Here is an 11,030-nt window from a genome sequence, read left to right on the forward strand (position 1 = left end):
GAAGGTATTCTACCCGTCAACTGACAGTTTTCTCAAATATTGACTCTTGCAGTTGCTTTCTCCTTCTCCATTCCCTCACCATATCCCTTCCATGGGGGTATTGCACATATTTCAGTTACCCTCTATTTAAATAGCAGCACTCCCTTCCAGTACAAACAGTCAGTCAGTCATTAAACAATGAGGAAGACCAACAGTGGAGGAGGTTATGGGTGGGGCCAGGAGTGTGCAAGCACAGTTTTGCAAAAGGCTTCCTGCTGCAGAGAAGGACGCTTTCCGTTAGTGTCAGGGTGCCATTCTGTAGCGCTGAGAGACACAAAATCAAGAGGAAATCACTGCTGCAGACACTAGAGCTGGTTCTCACTTAAAATTACATAGAGCCATCCGAATTCTTTTTGAAGGTGAGACATGTGAAACAAAACACTGGCACTTGAACCATGTTTTCCCACCTTGTCCTGTAGCAGAAGGTGATTCCAAGTGGCTGTGACTCATCCTCAGGAGGTCCCTGTTTTTTTCTCCTAATAAGAGCAAGAGCTTAGTGAGACTATCCTTAACAGAATATCTATAGCTTTTTTGAAGGCCCTGCTACATGTCATTTCTCTTATGTCATGTACAGCAGAGGGCTGTATTAATATTTTGCTGGGAACTCAAGACCTGATCATTTTTTTTTCTCCAAAAAAGATCAGAGTAGGGCATTTCCTGTTGGGAATTCGGAAGTGTAGTTGGGTTACTGCACTCCCTGTCCTGTACTTGTTCATCAGATTAAGATTGGATGTGGCACCCTGGGAGCTGCAGGGTTAAAAGTCCATTAAAAAGAAAAGGAAAAAAACTTATTAATGGAAACCATTTGACTACTACAGTGGCTAAGGGCTTCACAGCTCTACAGGTAAAAGACATGAACATGATAAGTAGTGTTGGAGAATGCTTGTTTGAATGAAGAACAAGAACTTAATATTTAGCATATTTATGCTACGTTTCGTTTTGCAAAAATTTAATTTCTATATCTTGTAAATAAAATATAGTAAGAAATGAGCTCGGATGTGCTTTAAGAAGGTGGTGAGAACTGTTGGGACTGTGGAGTCCGTGAGTCAGGTTCTGCATTTCAAATGGCACATGGGAGCCTGGATAGCTCAGCTTCTTACCAATTCAGTATTTTATATTTGGATCACCTTTCAGGTTAGACTTCACATGCGCAGGTGGTAGAGGTGAATGTATTGCATTCCTCACAGCTGCCTTCAGCGTCTTCAGTTTGTAAAACCCTAAAATTTTCCATAGGAGGTACAGATCCTTGCACAGCGAATGTGACCCTACTGATAACAAATGTGGTTTGCTTCTTAACCTTTTGTTGACCTACTAGAGATAATGAGCCACAGGCCTTTGGGGATCTGTAAACCAGAAGTTAAAACCACTGTAAGTGCAAGGACAATATGCAGTAGAAACATGTTATTGCCATTACCTAAACCAGTTCTGAAGAACTCAGCTCAACCGAGATCTCCTGTTTGTAGTACGTGTCAGTTTGGCCACGTTTCCAGTTATTTAACAGACTGATTATTTTCTGGGTGCCAACTTTGTATTTTAAATCAGCTGATGATCTTTCATTTCCAGCTCTCAGGGCTGCTCCTTTTTAAAGTAGTCATCAACGGGCAGCATTTTAGTATAGCACACATTGTGTCTGGCTTGGTCTGAAATCCTTACACCCAACCCTTTCTCCTCTTGCTGGTTCATCAGCAGTTGATACATTTCATGGCGTGTGACATGGTTGATTTATTGAAAGAGAATTGAAAATAGAGAGCAGCCTTGACTCAAGAACAGTTTGTGGATGCGGTTTTGTTTTCTGTCACATCATCGTTGCTATGGTGACTTAGCAAAGATCTGTTTAGCAGTCACTAGATGTTTCATGTTCTGGGCAAAAGTTAGGGATTTTCCAGTATTCCTCTAAAAGTGTTTTACAGAAGTACGTGTGCGTATAGTCTTCTGCAATAAGGCCCTGCTACTCTTGTTACTTATTGCTGCTTCTGTGAGATGGTGTGTACCTGCTGTACTTTGGTTTGCAGTGTCCCATTCTTCCTGAAGTAATTTCAAGGAAGGTGGATAAACAACCTACCATCTCATCAAGGTTATCGACTTATTTCCTCCCCAGGAGGGATGTCATGGAGTGCAGTGATAAATGCAAAGGGATGGAGAACATGAGCCATGCTAAGGAATGGTCCTTCTTATGAATCAGTTACGCAGTTTTGGAGGAGGAGGAGTATGCGTTTGGACCCGATTCACACAGTTGGAGTCAGAAAGTCTGAGCTCTTTTCCCACATCTCTTAGGCTTCTCATGTCACTGAGGGCATGATCAAGAGCGTGATGCAGCTACAACCTTAACTGAGATTTTCTTCCTCTAGGTTGGTAAGCGGGGGATAATAATTCTTCTGTTCGAGTTCCCTACGTTCATTGGGAGGGCCTGAAGGCTGCAGCGCATGCTTGGAGACTGTTGCTCCAAGCAGAGGCACTCCACCTGGAAGGCGAGTTGGGCCAGTGTCTGGGACAGTCTTGCAGTGTCTGGCAGGCTGTGCTGAACACAGCTCCCTCCCTTGCCCGCTCCCGATCACTGGCCTGGGAGCAGCCTTCCTGCCTGTGGGCGGTGATCTGGTGGATTTGGGCGGTGATCTGGTGGATTTGGCCACCATCTGGGTGGCAAGCTGTGGTCAGCTTCCAGCTTTGTGGTGGGGCAGGTGCACCTTACAGCATGTTCTCATCCCCTGCTAGCAGAGGTTTGAAAGCAGGAGACAAAGTTTCTTATATAGGCTTGACTTCAGAGAGAGCTTTTTGGACACCAGCACCACAACTGATGAAGTTCAGTGCTACTGGAAGTCCCAGTGGAGTTCCCTTTGTCATGCTAAGCTAGCCAGAGAGAAAAGGTTGATTTCTTATGGGCTGCTTAGACAGGGCCATCTTGATGATGGGCATCTTCAGAAAGTCTTCAAGATATATGTCTTATTTTACTCCCAGAAATTAAAATATTTCTGTTGGTAAAATAAACTGAACACTCATAAGTGCTCCTTCAGTTGGATTTGATGGTAAGAGAAGGATGTCCTCATTAAAAAAAAAGAAAATTCTGTATGCATTTCAGCTAGCATAATTAATACATTTTTCCTGCTTATTTGTCTTTCCTGCCATGGTATATATTCTGTAATATGACCTTATTTTTGCTTCTTCTTAATCATGAACTTCTATTCTGTGCTTCAAACTTATTTCAGATCTGAATTAATTTGAAGTTCTTTGCTGGTGTCTGCTGCACCGATTTTGCAGATTTTGTAGCTCATATGTCTTAATGTTGAGACCATTTTTTTCTGGTCAGCTCTTTGAACAGTTTTGGCCTGTCCATTTTCTATAGCTCCACAGAACTGATACTTCAGCCCCACTGCAGATTGGAAGGGTTTTTTTCTGCACGATCTCGGGTCGTCTCTTTCTTACTGGCAACTCTTACATTTTTATCAGTTTTGTAAGGTTAATTAATACAACAGTCTCCAGTCCCAGTTGTCTTAAATATTTGGACAAGAGAAAGAGATCTATGCACATTTTTTGCTGCAAAGCTAGATTTGGTTGAATTTCTGTTGAATTTCTGAGTTAGATTCCCAGCTGGTACAAATCAGTGAAGTTCCACTGATGATCAGTCTTTTGGATGATCAGCTCAGCTAAGGATCTGGCCTTCCTTAATTAAATCGTGTCACTGAAGTTGAGCTACTTTGCACTGAGCATATGACAGTTGCTGGTGTATTTCTGTGTATAGAAGGGTGAGATATGTTTCTACTATCTTTTATCTCTGTGTAGCTATAAAGAAAGATAGAGCGTGTGTGTTTACATTTATACACACATATGAATGTTTATACACAGTCACCCCCACACAAATAAATGTGGTAGGAAAACCCCTCCCTTTTTTCCCTATAATTAATTATGCACTAGTACACACTAGTACTTAACCATGTATGGGTAGAGACTCACTGAAGATTTGGGCCAGCAAATTTGTTTCCGTGTATCAAAAAAACTCTAAAAACAAACAGACAGAGCCCCACCAAGCATCACTACCAAACTTGGAGACACTTGGGACCAAAGCAGCTCCAAGCAGAAATAATTTAGATTTGCCCCACTGAGAGGTCCCTTCCCCATGGATCCCTGGATTAAGCACCCTTTTCACCCAATGTAGTCCTACTCCCGATGCACAGAGCAAGTGAGGTCTCTTCTTAAGGTCCAACACATGAAAACTCTTACTTATCAGGAGGAGTGGGAAGGGAATGGTGATGATGGGCAGGCCAAGGGTTTGGGAAATGTGATCGATTAAATGAGAATGCTGTTCCAAGGAAGCTCAGAAATTCCTTTGTGCAGCTTTGGGGCAGACTTGGGTGTCTCCCCGCTGTTAGTCTTTCTGTCTGTTTTCTTATCAAGTTAATCTCAGTCAGATTAACATTGACTTTAAACTCTTTCAAGTCATTATGACAAGTGAGCATGGCAGTAAATGCTTCCATATCAAGAGTGAGACAAATTGTACTGTGCTGGATATTATGGTGTAGTACTACTAATTGCCTAACTTGATAAATGTCTTCTGATAGGTTATATAGTTAATGAACAAAGATGTTAATTGCTCTTATCTGAAATAGCTACATTTGCTGGGGCATTCTGCGGAGCCATGGATGTCTCCTAACAGAGATTTATTTCAGATCATCCATTGTTTTCAGCAGTTTCAGAGTCCATTACCCTTCACTGTGCCGACTGAATAGTCTCCACCCCCATCAAAGTTTTGAGAGCAATCAACCCTTCCTACATGTTATTCAGCAGCACTGAATCTTATTTGGGAATGGAAAACTTATATGTAATACAGTATGCTCATTATCCTGGGCTACAGCAACATGGCTTATTCTTAAGAGCAGCCAAGAGAGAAATAAACACGTGACAGCGGAAGAGCAAAGGTCTGGAATAGCCCCGTTTCCCCTCACCATCTGGAGTATTTAATTAGGAAAATCGTTCTTCATTTTTGTGTTGGTGAGAGTTGTCAGTCTAAATATGTTTTAATGCAAATAACCATCTCTATTTGTAGAATTCATCTTTTCTAGACACTTTCTTTGGAAAATATGCAGCTGAAGATTTAGTGCATTATTATATGAGTAAGTGCATATAGGCCTCATATTAACAATGGACATCATGTTTATTCTTTGCCTTTTAGAATTTCCCATGGAAACAAGTGGACAGATTTTTGCATTATTGAGTAGTCTGCTGCTGCTGACTTTTCCCAGAAACGCAAAGAGAAAACTAGCCTTATGCATGAGCCTCCATGTTCTTCCAGTTTTGGGAGCACTGGATTCCCCGAAGATTTGATTTATAGTAGGTTTTGGTGTGTGGCTATTCTGGTAGAAAGTTGTTTCAAAGCTGTATGATTAATAAATCTTTATGGAACTGAAAAAGAGAAAATTCTCACTGAGGTTAAAACATACCTGATTTCCCAATGGAGCCGTTGAATGTTTCGTGAGGAGGCTAAAGGCTAAAATGGAGAGAAAAATGGTTCCTTGATTGAGGGTTTTTGTTTGTTGTAATAAATTTCATTTTCTTTTATGAGTCTTTTACAGTTTTTCAGAACAGCAAACGGCCAGCAGTTAAAAATGTAACTGTAAATCTGCAAGCTGACATATGTAGATTCTTTGGCTAAAGTTTCCTAAGTCAGGATTAATTTTGTAGAGTGAGTGATAAAAGTGCACTATCTTGCTTTGTTTGATAGATTTCAGACTTTGCCAAGAAATACAAATCTCCTTTCAAAATTGACAGCTATAAAAATATGAATTATTATTTTCTTAAAGGCAGTCTCAACTGAACTTGATGTGTTACTGCTCAAAGATGCTGTGGCTTTAGACTGTCTCATACCAATAATTAGACTGAAATATTCAGGTTCTCGCTGCTCACTCCCTTCCCCATAACATGCTGCTCCCTAAGTTATGCTAGCATACTAGTTTCTGTTTCATGTTAGAAATGAAGCTAAAGGAGCTAAAAAGTAATTTGGCAAAAGCTGGATGTGTTCCCTGATCTGCCTGATGCCACAGCCAGGCAAATATTGGTATGGGCAGAGGCAAAGTAGGTGGATGGAGGTGGGAATGCTGCTTAAAACTACTGTTGATGCCAGATGCTTCATGGTGACCCACTGAGGACTGGTCCCATTTTAGGTATTTTCAGATCTCTGATTTGAAATCCACATTTCTGGTCTTGCGTGGTATTCTAGTTTGAATTTCCCATGGAGCGACCTGGGGGTGAGGATGCAGCTTTTGGAAGTGCAAGACCAGCTGGAACATGAGAACGTGCAACACTTGCACTGCTTATTTGTTGACCACAGTGATTCACCGTGATCGACGTTCACATACCTGAATGTCAAAATAGCCGGTGTTTTAAGAGGAACCAGTGACTCAGGCTGTGGTTTCACCTCAGGCCATTTCCTGATAAACAACTGAACTGTGCTTGGTCTTGTGAAAACACAACCAGGGAACACCGCTCTGTCCTTGCATCTGTGTGTGTGCAGGGATTAGGGAAAGGACACCTTTGTGTGGGGCTGACCTTCACCTCATTAATGCCGTGGTCTCTGCGAGGACCACCATGGCCTTGTGAGGTCCAGAAAGCCTTGGGACCGAGCACAGCTGTTTCAGTTCTTCTTCAGAGCATCTCTGCAGAGCCCTGCTGTGGGAGTGTGGTCTTCAGTGTTTGACAGCATCTACAAACACCATTTCAAGGAGCTCTACACAGTGATAAATCAGTTTGCTTTAGACTGTTTCAGTTGCAAAGCAGAGGCGAAGCTGCCTATAGCTGGTGTTTTCAGAATTGAAACTGAACACAGTGTTTTTAGTGAGGTCAGAAACAATGCATATAACGCTGCTTATAGGGATTGAAGTAGATTTGGGCTATTAATTTTTTTGAGTAAGATAGCAAACAACTGTTTGTTTGTGAGATATGGCTGGGGAGAAACTATGGAAGTGGGATCATATAAGTACTGTGTAAAGTACCTGATTGGCATAATGCTTTCATTTGGAGAGATTCACCACCTGTGTAATTCCACGTTGTGGCTTAGGTGGTCTTCCCATCCTTTGCAGAACTCTCTGTTTCTCCACTCTCTGTAACAAAAAGGTCTGTCCTATGAGAAGTTACGCTTGAGATGAAATCACTTGTGTATGGCTACAGAGCTGTGATTGAACCGCATCAGTTACCTTTAATGTTGTTTAAATGGACTGTTTAAGGTATAGAAGAGGCTTCTCTTGGGAACAGATTCTGTGAGAATTCTTCAAATCCTCTTTGAAGTTAATGGAGGGTATTAAGGGCAGTCAGCACCTTCTTAAAAGAAAAATTTAAATTGCTTTGATTCATTTCATTTTGTATTTACGTCGGCTGGTTCTGGATTTCTCCCTTTTCCAGTCTTTCAGAGCATGTTTTTGATAATTTTGCCTCCTGAGCATACTAGATTTTATGCTGTCTGTTTTCATATTTTTCCCTGAGTGTTGTAATGCTGATTACCAAAGGATCTTGGGCCTTTGGCTTCCTGTGAGAACGAGATAATTACTCTCCAGTAGGCAATGCATGACGTACAGTATCAGCGTTAAGCCACTGGGATTCCAGTCACTAGTGTAGAACAATATTGTGGGTAAATGAATAAGCAGAAGTTTATCATACTTCCTGCATAACAAGGTTTTCGTTAAAGAGACAGCGAAAATTGTTTTCAGCGAGGGCTAGTGTAAGATGAACACTGCCGCAACAAACGTTACTGCAGAAGGTATTGAAGTTCGATTCCCTGGCTTGCTGGGCTTTTCTTGCTGAAAAGACAACAGACTTTTTGTAGCAGCAAAGGTGGATGACAGGGCCATCATTGCCTTTTAGCAATGATGTTTATGGCCTTATGAACATGTATGAAGTGTATATCTGCACAGTACTATTTCTAGATACACCACCTACTTAACTTATGGAAGAAAGTTGTACCAATTAGGAGTAGAGACGTTACGAATGCAATTTGCTTATTTCGCACTCGCCCCCAGGAATCCTGTGTTGTGATTTCAAGAGTTGGCCCTGTTTGACCCTGAAATAGATGTGGTTTCTCCCTTGCCTTCTTTACTTCAAGACTGTCAGTTAAAAGTAATTTAGGTATTGGGTACAGTGGGAGTAAGTTTGAGAAGTTTAAATTATCTGTAAATCAGTAATAGTGAGAAAATAATTCATAAATGTAATGAGCTCTATTCTCTTGCAAGACATGGCTGACCCAAGGGTTTATCCACATGGTGGGATTAATCAGCATTTTTGTATGAAAATAGTTTCTCTGCCATAGCAATACTGATCACTTTGCTTACGCTCTAGCAAAGTGAAATAAATGATGCCTCTGAGGACCTCTACTAAAAACTCAAATTACGTAAGCAACATGAAGGCTTGCATAAAGTACGGTGTATATACACATATTCGATAGATACACAGCTATATCTCTGTGTATTTACTTATGTTTAGGACATAAATTTTATGTTTGCTTGTGTATATACATTTATATTTCAGCTTGTCTCAGAGATAATTGTACTTCTGTAATGCCAAACAATTATGGGGATACTAATAAGGAGTTTCATGTTTAAGTTTGTTTCCTTGCTACTATCAATTTATGTTGTACATGTAATTGCAAAACACAGTTACTTACTTATGTTTTAATTGTGACTTTCGCTTTAGACTGGGCATCAGCAGTCTGTGCAGGAAACCAGTACTTATGTATAAGCTGAGATGAGTAGGTTGGTTGCTCTGCTTTTGCTAGAGTCTAAAAGCGGAGGGCTAAATCTTTGGACCCCCAAGAACCACTGTCAAATGTAGCAGTCGAGATTTTGATGATGTGCTTGATCAACCTTGCAGCCAGGGAGAAGAACAAGAATGCATGGAATAAAACTACCTTAACATAGTACGCTGCTGTTTTGTCTGTATGACTGAGGTGCTTCTTCATACATTGATAGCACGTGCATGGCCAGAACCCTTCATAGCTCAGTTCAACTTGAAATTAGGTTCCATTGATTGTGGGTCCCGAACAGTCCCAAATGCAGTTTGACATTTTGGTATTTCAGGCACCTAGGTCTGGCCTGGTTTCGTTTTTGTGTGGGTGGTCTTAACACTTGAACACGTTGGATGAAGGTGGCTGGGTGAATCTCTCTGTTGAATGTCCTGTATAAGAATTTTGCTTTCCAAGTAGATATTTTGCAGATATTCTCAACACCAAGAGTAGTTTTGATAGTGCTGCTCTTACTTTGAAATAGTGAAACTTCTGATGACTAAGTAAACTTCCCCCCCCCCTCTTCTTTGTTTTCTTGCAGCCAACTGGGTACATGGAAAACTCCATTTCCTACAGTGCTATTGAAGATGTTCAACTGCTTTCCTGGGAGAATGCCCCTAAGTACTGTTTACAGCTCACAATCCCAGGGGGTACTGTCTTACTGCAGGTATGGTAAACACAGAAGTACAATTTTCTTTCTCTCTTACTGTAAATCTCCTTTAACTTCTGTTTGCTATGCATGAAGACTTAATTAAATGGACTCAGAAAAGACAGAGAACTCATTGCTGTCAAATTATCTAACCACCAGAAAATTTGCTCAGGGTGGTAACTCTGAAACTCTTTATATTGTTTGACAGTCAGAATGGAAATTTTGGGCCACAGTGATTAAATCTTCTTGGTGATGTTGTGCATCAAAATAGTGCTCTATGGAAAGACTCATTAATGCAGACCTGGCACAATTGTATTTTTACATAGAGTCCTGTTCCTGCATGAAACAAGGGAAAAATTTCATCCTTCTATTCATATAGGAAACTCATAACTTGCAGTGGAGCTGACAAGTATCTTTTTTAAAGATATTTTATCTTCACTGGAACATTTCAGTATATTTATATGGATATCTACATATACTAGTTCTCCAAGTGATGTTTTCAAACAGAAGATGCGGTGTTTACGTTATTCCAGATTTCTTCATCCACTTCTGAGGCTTTGTAGGACTCCTTGGGTCATTCCAAGTTTTAGTGACTCCACAGCACTGAGCTTTGGAACTACCTTAGAAAAGCAACTGAAAACCCAGAATTTGAATAGTTGTAACTTGAAAAAGACTGAATTGACTTCAACTTAACTCTTAACCTGGTTCTCAACATTGTTTCAAAGACAAATTTCTTACCTGCTACCCTTTGGGAATTTATTTTTTCAGTTGAATATACAGCCATGACTATTGTGTACATGCATTTCATGCAGGTAAGACTGTAAACAGACTGAGTGAGCAATTTCTGCAGCAAATGTGAAGAAAAGTTCAGTTTAAACTGCAGATAACTCAGGAAAAATGAAAAAGGATATTTTTTTCTTGAAAAAGTATTAACTTCAAAGGATTGATCATAGCACAGTTTGTGTGTTTGAGTGTACACACACACACACACACACTTTAACTGTACCACTTTTGCACAAAATGTAGTCCAACAGATAAAAAGATGGGAACGTACTGAATGATACACTAATGACTGTGATGACCATGTCTGCTGTATCATTTGTCCATGAGAATCATGGTACACAGTGCACTGATCCATGGTGCACAGTCCAACATTTAGAGTAGAATAGATTATTTCAGTTGGAAGGGACCTACAACGATTATCTAGTCCACTTGCCTGACCAATTCAGGGCTGACCAGATGTTGAAGCATATAGTTAAGGGCATTGTCCAAGTGCCTTTTAAACACCGACAGGTTTGGGGCATTGACAGCCTGCCTAGGAAGCCTGTTCCAGTGTTTGACCACCCTCTTGGTAAAGAAATGCTTCCTAATGTCCAGTCTAAACCTCTTCTGGTGCAGCTCTGAACCATTCCCATGTGTCCTGTCATTGGATACCAGGGAGAAGAGATTGGCACCTCCCTCTCCGTGTCTCCTGCTCAGTCTCCTGCTCAGGACACTGTAGAGAGCAATGATGTCTCCCCTCCGCCTCCTTTTCTCCAAACTAGACAAACCCAAAGTCCTTAGCCTGCTCCTCATAGGACACTC

The 11,030-nt window shown here is 40.9% G+C and overlaps 1 protein-coding gene across 1 annotated transcript in view; it reads left to right on the forward strand.

Annotated features, from left to right (window-relative positions):
- Window positions 1–4,200: 4,200 nt before the first annotated feature.
- CMIP (c-Maf inducing protein) overlaps window positions 4,201–11,030 on the forward strand; it is a 68,545-nt gene continuing 61,715 nt past the window's right edge. Inside the window, exons 1-2 of the mRNA XM_010293928.1 lie at window positions 4,201–4,218; window positions 9,339–9,464. Of these exons, the coding sequence (XP_010292230.1) occupies window positions 4,201–4,218; window positions 9,339–9,464 (144 nt within the window). The remainder of the gene's footprint in view (window positions 4,219–9,338; window positions 9,465–11,030) is intronic.

This window comes from Phaethon lepturus, unplaced genomic scaffold (genome assembly GCF_000687285.1).
Source record: "Phaethon lepturus isolate BGI_N335 unplaced genomic scaffold, ASM68728v1 scaffold10339, whole genome shotgun sequence".
Lineage (NCBI taxonomy): Eukaryota > Metazoa > Chordata > Aves > Phaethontiformes > Phaethontidae > Phaethon > Phaethon lepturus.